Source organism: Pagrus major, chromosome 13 (assembly GCF_040436345.1).
Source record: "Pagrus major chromosome 13, Pma_NU_1.0".
Classification (NCBI taxonomy): Eukaryota; Metazoa; Chordata; class Actinopteri; order Spariformes; family Sparidae; genus Pagrus; species Pagrus major.
Window position 1 is genome coordinate 5,068,769 of NC_133227.1, and position 23,818 is coordinate 5,092,586.

Sequence of the window (23,818 nt, forward strand, 5' to 3'; positions counted from 1 at the left end):
TATATACATATATATTATATATGACTAAAATGCTGCGAGGTAAGGTCATTTCTTTCATGATAGAACCCTAACATCATCTTAATTTGGACAAATGTCTCTATATTTTGTAGACTCTAGTGATAAGTTCTTTTGATTTAGTAAGAGCTACAATGAAATCCACATGGACCAACAATAACATTTACTTACGATAATATCATCACACGTTCACTGAAGCGTTCCACCTGGTCAAACACGTATAACAATGTAATGTAAAAATGTAGGTTAATTAACAAGCAGGTCAATAATCTCTATGTAAATCTGTGGTATCAACAGTCAGTGTTAATTGGATTATGTAGAGTCAGGAAAGCAAAGCCAACAGTATCACTTTCAGCACTACATGTTCCAGGTCAAGACAGATGAGCTTATACACGAGATATACACCCACAAAGATTTGATGCAGCCAACGGATGCTCCACTTTACATTTCCTGTTTCACTTTGTTGCATGCAGCAAGATATTTTTTGTAAGTTGTACTGCATGAGTAGGGCCCTGCACACAGTAGGAGATATTGCAGTACAGATTAATCATGTTTAACTGCAGAGGTTATCTTTTGCTCAGGCTAATGCATGCATGAGCCATGTTTTTTGCTTCAGTCTCTCAGGGTTAACAAATGAACGCTTCTTTCTTTAGTTGCCTTTTTGCACCCATGTTTAATAAGACAGCAAGAAATCTAATGCAAGAAATGCAGAAAATTCAGCAGAGCAGCGGTTTAAACAGACAAGAATCCGGCCAAGGAGTAAAACATTTCTTCCTTTAACAATATTTCAGCATTTAGAAACATTTAAAATTAGGTAATGTACAGAACTGAGGAGACAGAAAGGAACCAGGCAGAGGAAGTTTAAGGACTTTAGGCTGCTCAGTGTGAAGTAATGCTCTCCTTCCTGATGCTACAGCTCCCCAAATCCCTTGCCTTGCATGAGTGTGTGCACATGTCAGTGCACGCAAGCTTAATTTTCTCGCCCTGTCTGTAGCACCCAAAATAAAAAGCCCGCTGCAGTGACTTTTGTCTTTTGAACAGAAGGGGGCGGCATATCACAACTTAACTCCTTTACTCCACCTTTAAAAAATGTTATTCTGCTAATGATATCATCCTCTGTAGCAGTAAGTGCACCGAGACAGGCTTTGTACAGGAGGTAGACTCGGGAAATTATTATATTGAAAAAATACAAAATAACCCCTGGAATGCACTACATACCGTTGACTGATGACATACATTATAAAAATGTCAATATAACGTTATATTCAACTATCAAAAGAAAAACAATCCCAGCCTCTCTCATTATACAGCATTTTGTACACATGATTTAACACTTATATGAAAATTGAATTGGATTATAACATTTTGTTCGTGCAAAGGGAGTCATAACTGCTACTGAAAATATAAATAGAACAAAAAGATTTTAAAGGTCCCGTATTGCAGAAAGTGGGATGCTGTCTTTTTTACTTGTTGCAGATGAAGGTGTTATATGAATGCAGTTCAAGTATCAAAATGCTAAATCCACTGAGAAATCAAGAGCAAAAAAAACATATTCAGAGACTGTGCCTTCAAATGAGCCGACAGGGCTTCCATAGGGTTGTGATGTCACAACTATGCAGTCACCGCCCTCAGCCGCGGTCATATATGAGTCTCCTTTGAAATTCAGTGCAAAATAGGCATTTTTCAGCACTTTCATCAAGTTCATTACTGGTTTTGTGTGTGCCAGACTAAGGTGCAGCCATGGACATCGGTGGTTTGGAGACGGTGGTGGCAAACTCTGCCTATGTCTCAGCCCGAGGCAGCGTGGACGGGGCTGCAGCGGCCAGCATGCGTGACAAGAAGATGCGTGCCAGGCTGAAACTCCCACACATCAGAGACTGTGAACACATGAAGACAACAGTAGACACAACCTTCGACAGCATGTGTGTCAAACAGCCCATCGGCAAGCGCCTGTTCCAACAGTTCCTGGAGACTGACGCGACCCACAAAAATGCTGGACAGCTGTGGAAAGACATAGAAGACTACACCATATGCCAAGAGAAAGACAGAGTTCAGAAGGCCCAAAAAATAGTCAATAAATACTATGAGTCAGCTTCAAAGAATTTTTGCAGCTTTCTGGAGGAGAAGGCCGTCACTCGAGTGAAGGAAGACCATAAGAACGTCCGTGGCGACCTGTTTAAAGAGAGCGAGAAGCAGCTGCACAAACACCTGGAGCAGAAAGCCGTAGCGGGCTTCAAGAACAGCATGTACTTCCTGCGTTACGTCCAGTTCAAGTGGCTGGAGAGCCAGCCTGTCGATGAGGAGTGGTTCATGGACTTCAGGGTCTTGGGGAAGGGAGGTTTTGGGGAAGTGTTTGCTTGTCAGGCAAAGGCGACGGGCAAAATGTATGCCAACAAGAAGCTGGAGAAGAAGAGGCTGAAGAAACGCAAAGGCTACGAGGTAAAGCACTGATGTGACATCTAATGTCCAACCCACAGCCATTCATAGTCTATCAAAAGTGAACTCATTGGACTGGCACTGTCATGGTCTACAGAACAGGTTTAGGGAGAATATTACCCAGGGAGTGTAGAGGTTTAGTTTTTATGGCTTTTTAAAACAAAAACCATGACAAGGCATCAGTAACAAAAGTGAGTTATATAGACTGGGGGAAAAAAAGCACAGGCGTAACTAAATAGCATCAACAAAGTCTCTTTGCATGTGTCATGGCGGGCCTACAGTCTGCAGATCTTATACTAGACCTCATCATGGCACATGGTTGGCCCTCAATGTATTGATAGCCAGCAATCAAAATACCAGACCCCGAAAACAGTGGACACCTAACTTGAATGCAGCCATTTTGAATAAGTTGCACCTGTGCTTTCCCTACTGTGCTTCGTCAATGTGTGTGGCTAGACAGCAGGTGTGTAACTGTTGACGTTGTACATTTCTTCTTTGCTCAAACTCTGATGTTTGGTTCGTGTTTAGGGAGCCATTGTGGAGAAGCGTATCCTTGCAAAAGTTCACAGTCGCTTCATTGTGACGCTGGCCTACGCCTTCCAGACCAAGACTGACCTCTGCCTAGTTATGACCATCATGAATGGTGGAGATCTCAGGTGCTCAATACAAATACTGACATGGATAGAAGCACTATACCTTTAACACACTGCTACATACTGGTTTCTGTACTTAACAACATGGGAACAGTGTACTCTAATCTCTACTAATCTATCAGCCTAAGGTAGATAAAGCTCAAAGCTAATATACAGACTTGGCCCTCAGGTGTATCATGCTATACGTCAGAGAATAACTTAAGGACTCTTCTAATCTCTTCTTGATTTCATTTCAGAAAGTAATATAACATGCTGCACCTATGTTTCACAGGTTTCATATGTATAATGTGGATGAAAAGAATCCTGGTTTCGATGAGAAGAGAGCATGTTTCTACACAGCTCAAATCATCTGCGGGCTGGAGCACCTGCACCAGCACAGGATCGTCTACAGAGACCTGAAACCAGAGAACGTGCTGCTGGATGACGCAGGTGAGCGATTCCCCGTGCAGCTTTTCATGCATCTGTATGCACTGATGCTGCAGCTCCAAAGCCGTAATCTCTGTCGTAACACATTCACCTTCGGTCTAGATCTCTTAGCCCCAAAGCAAAATTGGTGGGTTAACAAGGTAATTGGCTTTACTAATGCTTTGGCAAAAACATGCCCTGGCACAGATTCAGTTCAGTGGATCGGATCAAAGCGCACACCAGACCGCATACCAAGCAACCAAGTTATTATAGTTAACTAAAACTAAATTAAAAACTTAAACTAGGTGAGAAAAACATTGAGTGAAGTTAACTGAAATAAAAATAAAAAATAAAAATGATACTGTGCACTTACAAAATTCACTTACGTGAAATAAAAATATACAGGATATGTCTTCAGTTTCAGTCTTTGGTCTAATTTGTCTACACAACAAGCACAGGGAGGCGTTGGTGCAAATGTTTGTTGAGACGGCGGTGTCAACATGAATGAGTCAACTGCCTTCACAAAGAGTTGTGTTTGTATTAACTAATTCAGAACTTCTTAAATCCTGCCCCTGACAAATAACCCTCATCTTACAATAAAAAAGTAAAACCGATACTGAAACCAATAAAAACTAATCTAAAATTGAATTTTTTTTAAAGCAAACGCATTCAGAAAACTAGCTAAAACTAAACTGAATTGAAAACAAAAACTAAAAACTAAATAAAACTAAAAACGAATGAAAAATACAAGTAGTGAAATCACTGGACAAATAGTGTGGTTATCACTCTACAGAATCTAAAAACCAATAATAAAAATTATGAAACATTATAAAGAGTATAGAGTGACATAATTAGGGATCAGAAAACTAACTAACGTTAGCCAGCTAAAAGTAGGTTTCAGTAATAAATTACATTCTAGTTGTGTATTCTTAAGTGGACATACTGTGAAAGTATCAAAATACTCAACCCACAGAGAAATGTACACAGCCCATATTCAGAAACTGTTCCTTCAAACAAGCTGTCAAGACTTCTGTTGAGTTGTGATGTTACAACTACACAGTCACTGTCCTCAGCCTTGCACCCAACACAGCCGTGATTAAACAGACAGAGCTGATGCGGATACATGAAGGGCAGGACCTGCTCGAGCCTGTTAGAACTGACCAATCAGAGCAGACTGGGCTTTTTCGGGAGGAGGGTCTTAAAGAGACAGGAGCTTAAACCCAAACAAACTCACTCAAATGGACTTTATCAAGCATTAATCAGTCGTTCTATTAATGTTTGCATAGACTGAATATCTTCTGGTCATAATAGATGGTTATCTGTTCATGAGCCATATTTCTAAACCAAACCTTTTCACTCAGGACACGTCCGTCTGTCAGATTTGGGTCTGGCTGTTGAACTCCCACCAGGAAAAGACAAAACTACTGGATATGCTGGAACTCCAGGTAAGAGAACAAATCAATATTTTAAGGTTAAGTCAAACAAAGGCTGGCCCAGTGGAGAGAAAATGCTATCATTAAGGTCAATGTTACAGTCTACTGTGTGTGAAATCATGCTGTCTATGCAAATAGGTTTCATGGCTCCAGAGCTGATCCAGAAGAAGGAGTATGACTACACGGTGGACTATTTCACTCTGGGTGTCACCCTGTTTGAGATGATTGAGGCCAAAGGGCCCTTTAGAGTACGAGGAGAGAAGGTACAAAACGTGAAAAACTTTTATGGACAAAAATATCCTCAATTTGACGATTCTCTGTTGCCAAAAACAAAATGTTTTCTTTCCTCAGGTTGAGAATGACGAGGTAGCCCGCAGGATCATCAACGATGCAGTTGCATATACACCAAAGTTCAGCAAAGAGTGCAAGGATCTTTGTGAAGGCCTGATGATGAAGGACCCAGCCAAACGCCTTGGGTTTAAAAATAATGATTGCGAGGAGCTCAAGAATCAGCCCTTCTTCAAAGATATTAACTGGGGCCGTCTGGAAGCAGGTGGGCAACGGCTACAAAAATCATCCGCATGCAAAAACACATCAGTCGAAGAAAGAAAAGTAAAAATAAAAGGGATCTGAAATACGCAGTAATTAAATTTGTTTACCTCCTCTGTGTCCCATCTAAAGGTATGCTTCCTCCACCATTTGTCCCCGATCCTCGGATGGTCTACGCCAAAGACATCGACGATGTGGGCGCCTTCAGCACAATCAAAGGCGTGGTCCTGGACAACACGGACACTGAGTTCTACAATGACTTTTCCTCTGGCAATGTCCCGATCCCCTGGCAGGATGAGATGATCGAGACAGGCGTGTTTGGAGAGATGAACATCTGGGGAGAGAACGGCAAGCTACCCAACGACCTCGACCCGAACTACGTGGAAGCCAAAGGTGGAGGATGTGTGCTCCTTTGAAACAGAGCAGAAGGAAAGCAATCAATTGAAATTAAACAAATAGATTTGGTATGTGCTCATTTGGTGCCAGTTACTCCTAATCTGTATTATGTGCAATTTGTACGATAACCTGATATTGTTGTAATGAATATTATTAATGTATTTACATATTTAAATCCATATTATTATGTACTTATATTATAACATTTATAGTGTTCCTATAAAAGTAGCATTTTTTATCTGTATCAATATTTTTGTTCAGTAATAACAGACAAATTATTTATGTTACTCATCTATTTAATTCAATTCAATTCAATTTGTATAGAATCAGGTAATTTATCCATCATTATACAACACAGGGTTGCATAACGAAATGAACGATTGTAAACTCCCTCATGCTACACAAACTACAGAACATACGTAAAGTTATTATATACAAATATACATATACATGTAGTGGATCTTTTGAGTCTGTGTTAAGGTGTATGTATGCAGCAGCAACAAGATGGTGATGATAGTGTGGTCAGCATCTTCGTATCAAAAGTCCGACATCTTGGAAATACTGTTCTTCAACTTTGACTGTGTGTGAGCACCAAAGCATCAATGTTATAAACACAGAGTCCCCCTCTCATCATCCCGCTGTAGTCCTGCACTCTGTCAGCTCAGAAAACGGTCCGTTAACAGCTTGATCCGAATTGTTGTGATGGAAACAGGTCTGCGTAGGCGCAACAGCCTCTGATTTCACATTGTTTGGGTCCCATTTTGTCGATTTCCTTTTCCTGGGCTGTTGTTATTGTTAATGTATGTTGTGTATATAATGAATGTTATTACTATTTATTTCTTTATTTATTATATTACAAATAGTAAAGTTATTATTTTTGGCAGACACTGTAGAAAGAAGAGTACAGCAATCAATAAAATCTTGCAAAGCACAAAGATATGTGTTGAGTCCCCTTTCCATGGCTTCATGTTTAGAGGTGGGACTGTCCTCATTGAGAAACGGATATTGAGACTCACCTTCAAGTTATATTACATGTATTGGGAGAAAAAAATTAATCACAAAATGCTGAAACCACAATGACCAATTTTCAATTAGGTATTAGGGCTTTTTCAAAATGTAAATTTTGCAGTTTCTCGTAGACAAATACACATAGTACTAAATCTGTACTATATAAAAACTTACAAAAGTAATCATAGTGTAACTTCAGAGTTTATCAAACCTCTGGAATAAAGCAGCAAGAATTTTACACATGTCAAGCGTCTCTCTCATCGCATTTTTTACAATCGTCTTATTGTTTCTGAAGCGCTTTATTAGTATATGATGTATGACATGCTCTGCAAATAAAGCTTAGTTTAACGCATTATCATGTAACTTTTTGACCTCAACATAACAGCTTCAAAATCATTTTGATAGTACATTGTCTTGTTACATACATGTTAACTTCAAGTTTTCATCACATAACACTGTTGTGACATAATGAATTTTGTTTGTAGTTAGCACCTTCATTACGTCTGACAAATGGTTACAGACCTGGGATTTGTGTTTTGTATTTGACAGTGGTGTTGCACTCAGAAACTGTGGTGCCAGATGCAAAACTGACAATAAAAATATCTTCATAAGCATGTTATTATGACCCCTAAATTTGTTAGGCTACTCTTAAGACCTTCAAAATCTTTGTGTTCTGTAAATTTGAAAATGTTGAGCACAATGAGCACACAACAGTGACATCTTTTGCACACAGTATATGAAATTTATACATCAAACGCATTTTATAGCATATATAAAAGTCATGGGGTGGTTTTATCTATGATGCTTCTCAGTAACACTACTGATTTCTATAGTGATCCAACAATAACTGAAACCTTCATATCTGTTTGTTTAAATTGCCTTAGTGTTTGAGGTTACAGTAGGGTAAATTATTAAACCACGGCACACCTTACGTTCATCTTAACCTTAAATTAAGAGCAATTCAGCAGTAAAACTTAATGTGGGATTATATTTAATTACATTACTGCATCAGTTATACTGTATCCCTGCCTATATCCCGCTGGAAGATAAAGATATGAATCTGAAGAACAGCCCTTTTACTTTTTCATAATTTCAACAAAAGTCACAAACAGCATTGTATAACATGTTCTCAGTTGTTGCGTTATATGAGGACTTATAACGGCCTTATTTCATATTAACTAGCACTTACAAGGATCTTAACAAAAAGTGTTACCATATAATATTTACCACTGTCATCATATTAGTTTTCAGCATGCTAACACTTTCTAATTAGCACTAAACACTAAGTTCCGCTGAGGCTGAAGGGATTGTCATTAGTTTGCAGATATTTGCTCTTAAAGACGCATAAAAAATAAATGTAAATCTCATGGTAGCGCTAAAGGAAAAGTCAGGGGATTATCAAAGTCACTCGGATTCATCATCTGGGCACCGTGAATGTCTGTACAAGATTTCATGACAATCCATCCAATAGTTGTTCACATATTTGAATCTGAACTAAAGTGGTGGACCAACCAACAGATATCACCAATTATAAAGCCATACCAGTAATGGTCTGTCATCCAAATCAAAGATTGTTCCAGCTTCTCTGAGTGTGTGTTTGAGAGAGACAAAGACACATAGAGCTGTAGTCTTTGCTATCGATCATATTGATTTATAAGACCATATTGAAGCAGTGACTTCACCGAAACTCTGTTACACAGAGTACACAAGTACTGACTGCTCCGAGTTAAACAAACATTACATTATTTAAACAGCTTTTGGTGAGAGCACATTACTGAACCTACACATGAATCATCATCTACATTTAGCTCAGTGGAGAATTACACAAAGGTTCGTTCAAATTTCGTAATATTTTAAATGATAAAAGAAATCCATGGATTACCAAGAGATGGTTTAATTTACTGATCAATATCATTTGTATCTGACTGCAGTTATTGTTGCTGATGTTGTGTAGCATCATGGTCAATCACATCAGTTTAGTTTACTCATCAAAGCAAATTTACCTTAATAATAATAAAAATACATCACGTTTTTCTGTTGAATAGGACAGAATTAAACTTTCTCTACATCCAACACTTCTGTGAGAATAAGTTGTAAATAAATTGTAATCATTCTTAGAGCAGGATCCTATAGGTTGCTAAAATATTAAGTCACACATTACCTCAAAGTTTAAACTGAATCACTGAATGATTGAAAATCACCACAATCACAATAAATACATGTATTTGCCTTCAGTTAGGTAAAATGGTAAACAGGAACTAGTGCATTTATTAAAGTACTTCAATACATTATACTTGTAAATATTATACTTCCTTGCTAACTACATCTAGCTGACAACTTTATTCATTTCTATTCACTTTGCAGATTTTCATATAATAATACAAAATACAACCAACAAATACATCATGATGTACTATTATAGATTAAAATAAAACTTTATTTACCCCAGGGGGAAAATTCAAAACCTATCAAGCAGATAAACTACAGAAAGTTGTTGAACCAACTTTACCAGCTTCAACATTAGAGTGATGAACACATTCATGCATCAAAAATTGTAATACAATAATATAACATACGTTATTCTGAAATATGCTGTTCTGCATAGTAAGTATTTTTACTTGTGTACAAATTTAACTTACTGTAACAGAGTATTTCAACACTGTGTTATTGCTACTCTTACAAGTACAAGATCTGAGTACTTCTTCCACCTCTGGTTAAGCAGCTGATGAAGCTGAGCACTTCAGGCTCGTTTTAGGCGAACTGTTCCTTTAAGCAGGGAGGTCAGTGCGGACACAACTAATTAAATACTTGAGCTGACTGAAGGGCAAGGGAATAAAATATTAACAGACAAAAGATTATGAGTTAAAGCCTGAATGTCTATTCAATACTGTAAGTATATGACAGTACTTTGAACTGTGCTTCTGATTACTGGTTGTGAAAAGAGAATTCACGTTTGATAAGATACAGACTGTACATGGTGAGTTTGAAGTTTGCCATAAACAAACGCCTCTGTTTACATTTAAAAGTCATCTGCATGGTGAACTGGGCGGGTTTATGCAGAACATGTGTAAAACAGAACAAAACTGTGCTGTATATACATCAGAACTTCTAAATGTTGCATTTCTGCACACTTCCATATGTTAATGTATAGAGAAAAAACAATTCATTACAAGGGTGTGCTTTAACAGCCTGGTCTTTGGCCTACTTCTTTTAGGTGACAGCACTGTACTAAGTCAACACAACATTTCCAAAGAACAGACATCAGTGTTAAATGTATACGCGCCGCTATAAAAAATCAATCTACAAAGAGCAAGGATTTTATCTTTTGTCTCGCTGCACACTCGTTAATGCTTAACCAGCGCTAAAATAGACACTTTCTTCCCTTTAATAAATCACCCACCAACAGTGTTTGCCCTGCCTTCTATTCAGTATTTCTACATTAGTATTTGCTTACAGAAACTTGAAATGACCTCCATAAAATGACAAGCTACCAGCTCTTCAAAAGGGCACACAGACAGGAGGACAAGATGATGTGAGCGACCAAAAAAAGAAGCAGACTAAACCCTACTGTACATTAAAATCATCACTTCATGAGATGTTATTCACCACATCATTAAACCATTCTCTGATTGACTTATATCAGCCAGCATAGTTACAATAAATTTTGCAATTATGACAAAAATGCTCCTGAGAGGCTTTTACAGCACTAAAAATGACACTACTAAAACAATAAACTGTCATGTTAAGTGTCTCCTAAAGAAGCTTCAAAGTAATCAGTGCCAAATGTCTCCAGTCCTTTAAAACTCTTAGCTCATGGATTATCTCTTACCTCCAGTGCCAATCAAAAGAGAGAGAGAAAAAAAAACTCATTGTACACTTACATTTCTATGGTAACATGCCAGGCTGTCATCAATTTTGGGCGGGAATAGCAGACTTATAATGTAGCTACAGCCGACAAATCAATGTTCAAATTAGTCCAGGTTTGAGTGCATGAGAAAAAAAATCCTGAGTCACTTCTCACACCCCCAAAATGTATATCAGATACAGAAGTCGTGAATAGAGCACGCCACAGAGGCAATATCTGTTAGTTTTGCTAATTATTAATAGCAAATTACTTTCAAGATGAAAGAGATCCTCGAGGTTGTAGCGCTTTTTCTAGGTTTTGCAGGCTGGATAATGATTTTCATATCACTTGAAGATCAGTATTGGAAAGAATCCACCACAGATGGCAGCGTAATTACAACCTCCACAATCTATGAGAACCTCTGGATGTCTTGTGCAAGTGACTCAACAGGGATCTACAACTGTCGTGACTTTCCATCCCTTTTTGCTCTCCCAGGTAAGTAAAAGTATTACATTTCTATTAGCCTGTTTATAATGTTAAATGTATTCATTACAAGGTCCTCGAAAAGCAAATTGTATCTGCTGTTAACAGAAAAAGAAATGTGACTGCTGCTGTTAATTCATAACAACTGGCTTGAGCTTCTATTATTATTTTCACTTATGCTTTCATTTATTTCTGATGATTCAGCTTTATATAATAGCTGAGTTTGCATTTTCTTATCTACGTCAGACTGAGAAATATGAAGAGCTTTATATTCAAAGATTGACTGAGGTGCGCACTTTTCCTCTTAAGTGTCTAAACTATCATGAACTACACATACATTCTTAACACAAAGGAAAATAATATAGTGTACATATGTAAAGCAATGTCTGCTGCAATCTACAGTGGTTTGACAAAAAGCAGCAAAGTGCAATTCAGTACAAGAGATCGCTAAAGTTGGCTTGTAAAGGTTTGTTGAGGTTGTCTAAGTTCAAATATACTTCATGGACATTTCAAAGACACAGGGTGTACTTTACATTATATATTATAGGTGTGAACAGACTCAATAAAAGGAAACACCCTCATAAACCTTGCAAACATTATTATATGGCCATAGGATTATCATCACAACATACCGATGTTGAATGCAATGCATGTTGGACCTTCACTGAGCACTCCGTGGTAACTGCATGCTGTATAAGCAGTTAAGTCAAGCTGTTCTTAGTTCTTGTGAAATGGTAATATATATGTGTAATCCAGTAGGGAACTACGAAAAAACTCTCTTAAGAAATGTCCACAAAGTTGACATTAACTTTAAGTAGTTAGGTCAAATGGTTCTTAGTTGTTTTTAAATTAAACTAGATCTGCACAATATTGGATATTGTGGTTTTCTATACATGAAGAAATACAGAAATTTCCTTCAGATAAATATAGAGCAATTTGGAGATAATTAATCATTCCAGAATGATTGGAGTGATTTTGTAGAGGAGTGCACTTTATCAAACAACCAAAGAAGACCCTGCTGTCTTCGATAAATTGATCAAAATTGATTGTGGTTTGCTGTTTATGTAGAGCCTTCATGTCGCTCACAAACAACAATCTCCCATGTATCCAAGAAAATCAGAATAAAGGAAGACATCTCTTATAGATTAGTCACGGCTAATGAGAAATGTGTGAGATTTACTTTTGTATCAAGCGGCAAAAAGGTTATAGCATTACATGTTTGAGTTCATTTATAGGTCTAACTTGTAAAAAAGTTGATTTTTGAGTCTCATTTTCAACTCTTCAAATACTGAGGCTTTGGGATTGTAGGTCTGGTGCGCCGCCATCTCAAAGTATTTGATGAGCTGGTAATTCTTACAAATTGCACATTTAACTTAACATTGCACATCCTGCGATGTGAGTATTGTGCATGCGCACATTGGGATGTTGATGCCGATAGGATGTATTGTTCAGCTCACGATCCAACCATTCGAAATAAAGTAAAATGGTTTTTGTATGTGTGGCCCAAAAGCCACAGTGGTACTTCATCACCATGATGATAAAGACCTGGTAGTGAACTATTTGTTAAACTAATGAAGACAAGTCTTCTGGGATCGGTTGTTGGGCAAACAAACTTTATCTTAGGGGCATTTAATCTGTCCATTTGTGGGTCGGTATGTGGTGATGCACCCTCACCCCTTAGTGCCTTGCACTTTCTTATCATCCCTGAGACACGGGGTGAAGTGAGGAGCCTGAGCTGAATCCCATCAATAACGGTTTAATATTATTGACACAGTGTTCAAAGCTAACGTCAAAAGGTGACAAATAGCTTGAAGTCTATAGACGTTAGTGAGCAGGTTGCAAGGTTGGACTTCACCTCTCTGTTGTCACTTAAGTTGGGTAAACATTTGGAGTCTTTGAAAAGGTTCAATAGAGTTGAGAAGAATAGGGGAAATCATAAGTGGGCTATTTGGAATTAATCATTGATTAGCAGTTTTCTTTAGCATCTCAGCATGGGTGTTGGTGGGAAAGGGTCGGGCACACTGAAACATTGGGGACAACAAATCTACACGTTTGTGAGGAGATAACTTGGGAGAGTCAACGTTTGAATAGAGTATATCTCACTTTGGATAACTCCACACGGGTCGGACAGAAGAAACAAGGAAATATGAATGCCATAGTGGAAGCTTTTGCCTTCTTCCTGGGGTTTCTGGCCTGGCTGATGGTTGGGGTCGCCCTACCTAATCGATACTGGAAGGTTTCTACAGTGGACGGTAACGTTATCACTACATCAACCATCTATGAAAACCTGTGGATGTCCTGTGCAACTGACTCTACGGGAGTTCACAACTGCCGGGATTTTCCATCTTTGCTTGCACTTAATGGTATGTGGCCAACACAGAAATTGTTTTATTAGTTTTGATGACTACTTATATGGCTTGATTAATAATCCACCCACTCAAGGAACCAGATTATGTTAGATATATGTTATTAAGATTGTCACGTAGAAAGCAAAGACGTTTCTCTTCAGGCAGCTGGGTATAAAAGAAATATTGCTTTTATAACAGATCCCTAAAAAAAAAAACAACATAAAAAACATTGTTGTTCAACTCCATAAGACTCACATTGAAGTCAGCTGAACCTTTAACAGTGGATCAAAGGCAACAGAGGAGAAATGCGTGTCCTCATTTGCCATCTTCTACCTTGATCTAGACGGTATTTTATTGTACTTTTAAAAGCCTATCAGTAGCTTTCTACTGAATTGGCTGCAATATGTAGTAAAGAGGGGTAATATAAGATACAATAACATGAAAGAGATAAGCAAGGACAACCACAGTGAACCTAGAGAAACAGGTAGTCAGAAAATAATATAAACTGATTTGAACTATTTTGGCCCAAACTAGCTGTTCAGGTATCAATTTAAACATATTAATGTAAAAATGAACCTTTAACAAAATGTTACAATAGACAAGTGCTGTATAGCACATGATGCACATGAATCTGAAGTTTCTGTCAGACCCTCATGTATTCTGTATTGTGTTTTGTAGTTTTTTTTATATTTATATGAATTGAATAGCTCTTACAATACAATCTTTTACTATATGTCTTGGGTAATTAGTTTTATGTACTACCTTTCAGCACGTTGTTTCTGATTATTGATCACACCTCCTTCATTAGGAGAGGCCATTTATGGCAGCTCATTCACGTGAGGAAACTATCATGCAATTATGTTTCTAGTTTTATGACCGGTGTTTGAAATGTGTTTGTTTTGCCCACAATAAATAAGGACAGTATTCATTAGTGGCTGTGTGTTTGTAGGCCCTCATCTTAACCACAGGCAGGAACTCCCTTCCAGTTCACACACACACATATACTGTGTCTATACAGTTTATTTCTGTTTTGTTGAGATGGAGGATTGAAGGGGCGAATTCTCTCACTGAAACTAGAGCTACAGACAGAGTTAAGAGTTAAAGAAAGCATTTTTGGTTTAGTGTTGTGGTTGAAGTTGTAGTTTGTTCAGGCTTTGCCCTCTAAAATAGAGGTCTGCCTGTCACCATAGAATCAGGGTGACTGTCAGTCAGCCTCTAGAGGGCTCACACCGCATCAACAACAGTCTAGTATTGTTGTTACAGTGAACGTCATCTCTGTAGCTAAAGCAGGCATTTTTTACACAATAAGAAACACGTGGTGGTTGCTTTCTAATGCAACTATGCAGTTGATGTGTTTCCATGCTTATGTTGTTAACATATTGATACAGTGTGTATGGAAGAGACAGAATTGTGACATTATGATGTGGGCCCAAGTGGACTCGAGACACTGTTATGATGACTTGCAACTCGACATGACATTAACTTTTTTATTTTATTAGTCAAGACCCAACTTGGACTTGGAAGTTAAAGACTTGAGACTCGATGACTTGAATGACTTGTCTGTGTTCATTATATGTTTTCGGTTTAGTGTTTTTTAGTCTGGCTGTCATTATTTCATTCTTAAAAGTGATGGGGAGGGAATATTTTTGATTCAGAAGAAATGTGACTGACTTGCCCTAACTAAGGACCCTACTCGACACAACCTATGACTTAACTTGCTCAAAAAAAAAGAACTGAGACATGGACCAAATGGCTTGAGTCGCTTATCTGCAAACACGTGTTATTATAAATAAGTGTATTTTTTCATGTTTGCACACAGGGTACATTCAGGCCTCCCGGGCACTCATGATCGCTGCCATTGTGCTTGGGACGTTCGGGCTCGTGGCTACTCTCGTAGGAATGCAGTGCTCAAAAATAGGAGGAGAAAACTACATCTTGAAGGGAAGGATCGCTGCAATCGGAGGAGTGTTCTTCTTACTGCAGGGTAAAGACTTCAGGATGGATGTAATGGCCATGTAACAAAACAAGAATGAGAGCATGTTTGGTCAGAAATCACTTCAATTCCACAAAGTTTATAATACTTTAAAGGGACAGTTCACAGATACATATTTTTCCTCTTATCCGTAGTGCTATTTATCTATCTAGATTAGACAACATCCAACAACTGTATCACTGTGCAGAAGGAAGCGTGAATTTACTCATGGACAAGAGGCTAGCAAACTACATTTGGTAACGTTACAGCTCAGCTGAGGAGATGCCATTAATGTTTACATCCTGCACTGTCAACAAAGGTGTAAATCCCAGGGAGGACAGACAGGATGCCTACAAGCTTACTACTCATTTATATGTGTACATCAGTAAAAAGAAAATAGTTCTTGCGTAAAACTGCTCACAACAAGGTCTGTTGATTATCTCAAGTAACTGCGTCCTGATTTGTGGAAAGAGACCTTGCTGTTGAGTTTTTTAAATGTATTTTTTTGGTGCTTTGAGCACCACAACCACACCGTACCAGCAGCTGAGTGCCATCTAGTTCCATTATATTTGACAGAAATAGTTCCAAAATTTGACAACTCACACCAAAACAATCTAGATAGATAAATAGTACTACAGGTTAGAGGAAAAATATGTATTTTGGATTTTGGGGTGAACTGTCCCATTAAAATGACTAAAAATGGTAAGATGACAACATTAGAAATATAGTCTCTACACATCTTTTCACACATGAGACTCATGAGAAGTTGATTTAAGATAAAGAGTCTCACCTCATCCTAATATAGACAGAAAGTTAAATCATGTCTGGTGCTCCAATCTCTGTGTACAGAAGACAAGCTATCAGAAAATGGCTCACTAGTTCAAAGGGTTATCCTTATTCTAACAAACCTGCACAAAAGTCTACTTCTACCAACGTTGTTTGGATTGTGAGAATGGGTCTCACTTTGTAAGATACACAAAAAGTGTTGCAGGGAGAAGAATACACTTTAAAATGTTAAATATCCATACTTCATTTATTTTGATTTTAAGATATGACTTTTAGAGGAGCAGTTACTCCTTGCAATTCATGCGGTTATTAGCCGATACCTTTGCATCACACGACTGGCCTCATAAATCACCTATAATATTGCATGAAATGTTTTTAGCACCATTAGATTTTATAAACTCTTGTCAAAACTCCGAAAAAGACCTTGCTCATTTTATCTCATTGTGTAACTGTGTTGATTGCATTGAAAAACCACTTGTCTAAAGTAAACAATGTGTTGTAGGGATTTGCACCATGATTGCTGTGTCTTGGTATGCAGCCAACATCACACAGCAGTTCTTTGACCAGTTTTATCCCGGGACAAAGTAAGTCGATACAATCTGCATCAGAAATACAGCAGTACAACAGCTGAATGTGACATTGTTGGTTACAGTGGATTCGATAACAATACATAGAAAATTAGGTCACACTTTCTATGAAGCCCATGTCTATAATGCATTGTAACACATCATGACATGAACATACCTATAATGCGTAATGCACCTATAGCGCTGTACAATCATAGTTATAAGCACTTGTGAATTTATAATAATACTCATGACCTATTATTACACCAATGTCTATAATGCATTATAAACATTTATAAAGTGGATTGTAAAATTGGGGTCATCCATTCAGTGCATGTTAGTACGTGTTAAAAAAAATACACTTTACAGTGTTTTGTGTGCTTTCCTTGTATTGACCTAATGTTATTTTATTTTATAGCAAACAATGGCCACTAATAGTAATTTACAACCAGCTTGTAATGCAAACAACTGACCTTATCAGTCATTATAAATGTGTTATGGTTGTTCAAAAGCAGCAAAGTACGTTTATGAGTGCTTCTAACTATAGGCGCACTATAACACACTATACATGTTTATAATGCATTTTAGACATTTGCGTCATGAGTTGTGATTGTTGTTGGAGCATTATGAATATTAATGAGTGCTTCTAACTATAGACATGCATTATAAATGTTAATAATGCATTGTAGACATTGGTACTAATTGTTATAAAGGTTTATCTCATCAGTTCTTATGACTGATTATAAAGCACTATAGGTGCATTGTAATGCATCATAAGTATGTTTAAAATGTGTTTTAATGGATTATAGACATGGGCTTCATTGAAAGCATTACCAAAAAAGGTTTGTTAAATGTCATTGTACCACAGGTATGAGATCGGAGAGGGCTTGTATATCGGCTGGTCTTCAGCCACACTCGCCATCTGTGGAGGTTCGTGCCTGTTGTGTGCTTGCAAAGTCAAAACACCCAATGAAAAGATGTGAGTATGTGTCGCTGAAATATCTGGTATTGATTCACTGGATATCGGGGAAGTGGTGCGTATTCTCCTGACTGAAACGTGTATTTTGTGTTTTAGACCGTATCCATACCAGCCACCCTCCAGAGGACACGTGCTGTCTACGGTGGAATCGTCTCAGACTGTCCCAAGCAACTATGGAAGGAATGCATATGTCTGAGAGGTGATTGTTGAGGAGGGAGAGCGAGCTGGATTGGAGTCAGTTCATCTTCATTATTGTAAGACATGACAATCAAATATATATTTAACCCTCAGATCACTTTTAACTGTTATACAATTGTGCTGAAGTTCAAGAAGTTTGTGATATAAAGTGTTGTAATCATTTGTTATACCCATGTATCCTCAAACCTGCCTCAGGTTTTCTGGTTGGGAAAGATGAGAGTTGCACCTCTTCCACAAAATGTTTTGTGGCTGTGCTTCAAGCACAAATCCTCTTCTGTAGAAGTATCTAATATCTGTCGAGATACATCTGAGATTAGAAGCAAAAAGGGAGGATCAAAGAACTTACATTGACTCATCTCTGAACCAGAAAACTCGAGTAACAGGGTTGAAACAAATGTAGCTTTTGTAGGTTTTGTGCATTTTAATCTTTTTTGGCATATAAGTCTATAAGCATGAAGTATGTGTGTATATTTTAAATGTTGTGTCAGATGGTTTTCTTCTGGGTGATTTGTTCCGGTGTGTTCCTGTGGATTTTGGTATGTTTTATACACTAATAAATATCATTTTCAGTGACGAATTGTTTTAGAATTTTAATGACAGATTATGATTTTCAACACACAGTGGAAATTATAGCTGATGAACATGATTTAACATTATTAATTAAAAAAACAAACAAAAAAACTAACACGTTCAAATAAAGGAGTTCCTCTCCTTCGACTCCTTTAACCAAAGCAGAAAATTGTACTCATGACACAGAGCTGTATGTGAGGCCCATCAAGCCACAACATTTCCTGAATGCCCAGTCACAAATTTCAGACAGTTGTTAAATTATATCATGTATATTTGCATATAAATGGACCTCACATAGGACGGATACATTTCAAGTGAGTCCAGATCTTCTAAACATTTGCTGGTTAAATATGCCACCTACTGGAATTATATGGTGTCACATCTGGGACTAGATTTTCTCAAAGAAAATGATATCGTGCTGCTGCTGGGAAAAAATAACCATCATCAGATGCTAAGAAGATTAAAAGTGTGTCTAATTTTCTAATGAAGGCAATCTGTTGTTTTTCTAAACATTCACAAGTAATGCTATATGAGATATAAACACTCAGGAAACTGAATTTGCATGCTTTGCACTGAAAGGTGATAAAGCTTAGCCATATTCAACCTTGCCTTCAAAATGAAGGAAGGTTAAAAGTACTTAAATGAAATCCAAGTAGCTCCTAGTAAATATAAAAGGCTTTAAATCAGGACATGATTTTGTTAAAACAGTAGAAAGACAAGGTAGAGAGGAACCAGGTACAGTGAATCTTAATTTCAAACTTTCTTAGAAAGTGTGAATGTTTATGGCAGAAGTCAAGCCAGTGAAAAGAAGGTAGCGCCTGCATAGACTGTTTGAGACACTGAAAACCTATTCTTATCTTATCTATTTTCTTTTCTTGTGTATTTTGGTGTTAATTATGTCGTTTTTGAATGTTTTGGATGTTTATTATTCAGGGCAGTGTGGATTAACCACTGAACAAACTGATGAAGCTCTAAGTGTGACCAAAAGGTCTTTATTAAACTTCTGTGGCATAGAGTGTGCAGGCGTTACCTTCATCTCATGTTTTCCTGATAGCCTTGCACTTATGTGATATGATGTGTGTATGACCTCTCGATCGAACCAGTCACACTTTTCTTTGAAAAACTTCTAATCTTGAGGTGCTTCATTTGCTAAGTTGTCCAGGTTTTGTCCGTCAAAACGTATAAAATGCCAGCCTTCGCTGTCTGTGAGGTCCTGACCTCCTTTAGCAGCGTAGAAGTCTCGAGTGGGAGTGTTCCAGTCCAACACAGACAGATTCAGCCGCACACACTGCTTCTTTTTCCCCACCTGGACAAACAGAACAGTCCTCTGGTTATTTATGCACTGTGACCGCGTCATCATGCAGGATAGCTGATCTCACACAAAGATTAACAATAGCTTCAAAGTGCTTAAAGTAGCGTTCAAACTTTAAAAGATGACCATTTTCAGAAAAATGTGCTTTAGTGGTAAAAAAAAAACAAAAAAACACTCTCACCTGAGCAACTTTGCTTAGTAAACCCTTGCCAATGCCATTTCCTGTAAAGGAAATCAAATAAAAAAAAAGTTAAAGGTTAAAATATTTTTACTTGTGGACAAAACATTAACAGAGAGGCAACATTAAGACAGTCTACTAAGTTCATAAGTCACTAAGAAAGTAACACATTTTAACACAACAGTTTCTTCTCTGCCTTTGTTGACAACAGTTCAACACATATCTAACCTCTGAATTCTGGCATCACATACAGGTCCTCCAGATACACTGTGCGTCCTTTCCATGTACTGTAATTGTAAAAGTAGAGGCCGTATCCGATAACTGTGAATCCTATAAGAACAAAGGAAAACGAGCCATCAAAAAGACACGCAAGGAGAACACCTGCAAAATATAATTCACTACAGAATAATAGAATATGTGCTCTTGTGTCTTGCACAAAAATTGTGGATTTAACTAAACTCTGTGATGATCAGTGGCGCCTATAGGCTTTTCATTAGTAAACTGTCACAAAACTACACAAGTCAATGGATTAATAATATGTGTAAGGCCAAATGATGAGAATTTTAACAGAAATCTGAATATTAACTGATAATTGGGATGTCACTATTCATTGAACAGTAAGTACCTTTGGTTTTAGCTCTGAAAAGAATAGATGAATATCTGACAACAGTTGATTTACAGCACCGCAGTATCCATCATGATTTGTTGGACACTAAATGGCCAGATCTGAGCAGCAATGGCACAGACCTTTTATTATCTGCATACGCTGCTGACAAGTTCAAAGCTGTCCGACGAGTAAGACTGCAATGGAAAAGGCCTGGATCAAGGTAAATCACTTTACCTTCTGTAGACTTATGCTCCTCGGGTACTTCTGCAACTTGGCATTCAAAGAATGGATTCTGGCAGAAACCGTCACGCTCCAGTTCTAACACAAGACAGATTATTTACCCAAATACACACGTATCATCTTTCCATTAGAAGTAATATTAGCAGTCATCAGAGCGCAAGTGGCAAGACATAAAATCATCAATACTTGTGAGGCTTGACCTGGATGTTTCTTCTTCTATTTTTTTTAATTGGCGCATTGCATTACCATATTATACTGTCATCACTTGTTGATACACAGACATTTAGGACAAATTTCTAACATGTCATCCATGTGCTCTTGGTGTGCTAGCAGAACGCAAGCTACAAACAATTCAGGAACTAGCTCGTCAAAACATTGCTGTAAGCTTAGTGGTAAGTGGCTACATTATGTAACGTTTTCATCCAAAGCACTTTGCAGCTCATTCACCCACTCGTGCCAAACTGACATTACTGTTCCTGATTACTGCACTTCCTGTTATAATTTACACATCTGGTTACAAAGTCTTACACTGATTTGTCTACAATAACAGATCTCATACTGCACACTGTACGCTTTAGACACAAGATGCATATCCATTACCACTTTTATTGACTGCCCTTTTGGTACTAACAACCCTTTTCACTGCAGACATAGAAAATGTCAAAGCATGAAAATCACAGCATTAATAACAGCGGTCAACCAATTTAGTTTTACCGGTTTCTGTGCATTTAAATGTCATGGTGATATTGTTAATGTTTAAAGGTGCAATATGTAAGAATTGGCCACCTGTTGAATACATACTCAAAACAAACCAGAGCTACCGCAAACTGCTGCCAACTAGTGAGCTCAGTTAGCCGTGCAGCTAGCAGTCCAGGACCTATAACTAATGGACACAGCCCTCGAGGCGGTGCCCCGTTCATTCCTATGAAAGCTGCTCAGTGGTGCATGAAGCCAAAAACGCTCGACTTCTGGCCAGGGTTCTTCTGCATAGCTTCCGCATTGTGCGGCCCATAGAGCGTGCGCACTAGAGACTTCCGCTGAGCGAACAGTCTAACTTCCTGTTTGGCACCCGGCTTGAATGAGGATAAAATAATTTATTCGTGTGGCTCCTCTAGACTTTCCAAATGTTATTGGACCAAATGGCTAAAATTATGACCGTTAAACGAGTCATTTCATGGGGGTCGTGATGCTCAAAAAAAATTATCCACCGTTTTACAGCCCCTTCTTTCACAATGTTATCTTATGGGAAAAAGTATTTTTAGGCCGAAGGGCATTACGTGACGCTGTAGTTACACGGTTCGGCCACTGCGAAAATTGGCTTCAAACCCCAACCCACTTCCTGGGGGCTTGGTCCTGACTGGGAGTTCAAAGCACTTAGAAAGTGGTGGTACTGACTGTGCCTTCATGTGCTGTCAGAATTATTGTGAAAACTTTTTTTTCCAACTGGGAAATGTCGGAACAACAATTCAGAAAGTCGAAGAAAATTTTGGTACACGGGTTGCCAAGTTGACGTCATATGAGGCTGAAATGTGGTGGACAAAATAAAGTTATTGTACAGTCATTGTATCATTTCCTTTATGCTTCCTTATCACTCAAAGACTGGAAACAGCTAAAATACGATAAAATGCAAAACAACTTCTTTTTGACGTCCATGTGGCTCCCATATTCTAACATAATGCACATTAACACACCGAAGTGGGAAGATCGGCTTCCCAACTTGGAAAATGGGACCATCTGAGGAGAACATGACTGCGGCATTACATTGCTGGCACAGGAGCTTTGGACTGGGGCGGGCACGAGCTAGCTGGTTAGCATGCTAAACATGCCTAGCAACACAACACATGTTTTTCTCCACCTTCTGTTGATAATTTGAATGAAGTTTTACACGTTTTCAACCAAAATTCTCACACATTGCACCATTAACCTGGGCTGCTCCTGCTCAAAATGTCAGCTGTGAAAATCCAGCTCTTTCATATGTACTGGTTTTCTGCAGCTTGTCTGTTGTCTGGATAAGAAGTGTGTTATTGTAGCAGGTAGTTTATGTCTGTAAACTTTCAAACGTTTCAATAAAAGCTCATGAAAAAAAAGAGGTCATAAAACATTATTACATAATCTGCCCGTCAGCCTATATTGTATCCTTCTGTACACTTCAAGAGTTTACCACGTTTTTGTGTCATTTTTGTAATAATGGCATCTCTGTATTCTTAACATCTAGTGCAAAAGTACCTTCATGAGAGATCTTCACTTGGTCAGGCATTTTTTCATAAACCGCCAACTCCTGAGAAAAAGGTGATTTGAAAACGTGAGGTATGATCATCGGTCGCCTGTCATTGATTCACTGCAATATAGCGGTTTCACATGAGCACTGAGCAGTTAGCTTACTTAAAACAACCACGACCCTCAAAACTCTCACCATTATCATCCTCGATATGTCTTTGCAGTCTTCTTTTGTTGCAGCCCGTATTTTAAACTTCATGTCTGCGGCAGTGACTCACGGCAGGGTGACAACTGGCTGACTTTCTTCTTCCTCAGAGAGAAATTACTACAAATCTGAGCCGCGTTCAGCCCCACGCTGCACTCACTGAATACATAGGAAACACTTCCGGTGTTGCAATTATGCCTTCAAAATAAAAGATTTACCAATTAAAACGTGGAAGTTTTAAAATGTAGTTATGAAAGGTTCATTTGTTTTGATTAATTTAGCATGAATTATGTTTATGTGTTCACTTCATGGACTATAAATGGTTTTGGTTTTAGTAGTTTTATCCATTTCTACAAATTAAAACTTCAATATATTGTTTTGTTTGTTTATTTTTTTTATAAATCAATATCTGGCATGA

At 38.0% G+C, this 23,818-nt stretch overlaps 3 protein-coding genes across 3 annotated transcripts; 2 read left to right on the top strand and 1 right to left on the bottom strand.

Annotated features, from left to right (window-relative positions):
- The first annotated feature begins 1,755 nt into the window (after positions 1 to 1,755).
- Positions 1,756 to 5,907, top strand: grk1b (G protein-coupled receptor kinase 1 b). Its single transcript, XM_073479581.1, has 7 exons — positions 1,756 to 2,454; positions 2,980 to 3,107; positions 3,376 to 3,533; positions 4,871 to 4,954; positions 5,081 to 5,205; positions 5,294 to 5,495; positions 5,624 to 5,907. The coding sequence occupies exons 1-7, from the start codon at positions 1,756 to 1,758 to the stop codon at positions 5,905 to 5,907; spliced, it is 1,680 nt and encodes a 559-aa protein (XP_073335682.1).
- A 7,461-nt stretch (positions 5,908 to 13,368) lies between these two features.
- Positions 13,369 to 18,069, top strand: LOC141007103 (claudin-15-like). The gene is made up of 5 exons (XM_073479435.1): positions 13,369 to 13,585; positions 15,390 to 15,554; positions 16,831 to 16,912; positions 17,763 to 17,873; positions 17,970 to 18,069. Exons 1-5 carry the CDS (start codon positions 13,369 to 13,371, stop codon positions 18,067 to 18,069), a joined length of 675 nt encoding a protein of 224 aa, XP_073335536.1.
- A 605-nt stretch (positions 18,070 to 18,674) lies between these two features.
- Positions 18,675 to 23,527, bottom strand: sat2b (spermidine/spermine N1-acetyltransferase family member 2b). Its single transcript, XM_073479436.1, has 6 exons — positions 23,392 to 23,527; positions 23,205 to 23,256; positions 20,973 to 21,056; positions 20,360 to 20,461; positions 20,135 to 20,175; positions 18,675 to 19,947 (listed from the first exon to the last, which is right to left on the bottom strand). Exons 1-6 carry the CDS (start codon positions 23,452 to 23,454, stop codon positions 19,768 to 19,770), a joined length of 522 nt encoding a protein of 173 aa, XP_073335537.1. The 5' UTR covers positions 23,455 to 23,527; the 3' UTR covers positions 18,675 to 19,767.
- Between the last annotated feature and the right edge of the window lie 291 nt (positions 23,528 to 23,818).

Excerpts from the sequence above, each read along its gene's own strand:
- sat2b (XM_073479436.1), bottom strand. The coding sequence starts at position 23,454 with ATGAAGTTTAAAATACGGGCTGCAACAAAAGAAGACTGCAAAGACATA. Across the intron at positions 21,057-23,204 it reads AGTGAAGATCTCTCATGAAG|AACTGGAGCGTGACGGTTTC; the intron begins GTACTTTTGCAC and ends GTCTTGTGTTAG. Across the intron at positions 20,176-20,359 it reads TGTGATGCCAGAATTCAGAG|GAAATGGCATTGGCAAGGGT; the intron begins GTTAGATATGTG and ends TTTCCTTTACAG.
- LOC141007103 (XM_073479435.1), top strand. The coding sequence starts at position 13,369 with ATGAATGCCATAGTGGAAGCTTTTGCCTTCTTCCTGGGGTTTCTGGCC. Across the intron at positions 13,586-15,389 it reads ATCTTTGCTTGCACTTAATG|GGTACATTCAGGCCTCCCGG; the intron begins GTATGTGGCCAA and ends GTTTGCACACAG. Across the intron at positions 17,874-17,969 it reads AAAACACCCAATGAAAAGAT|ACCGTATCCATACCAGCCAC; the intron begins GTGAGTATGTGT and ends TTTGTGTTTTAG.
- grk1b (XM_073479581.1), top strand. The coding sequence starts at position 1,756 with ATGGACATCGGTGGTTTGGAGACGGTGGTGGCAAACTCTGCCTATGTC. Across the intron at positions 2,455-2,979 it reads AGAAACGCAAAGGCTACGAG|GGAGCCATTGTGGAGAAGCG; the intron begins GTAAAGCACTGA and ends GTTCGTGTTTAG. Across the intron at positions 3,108-3,375 it reads ATGAATGGTGGAGATCTCAG|GTTTCATATGTATAATGTGG; the intron begins GTGCTCAATACA and ends TATGTTTCACAG.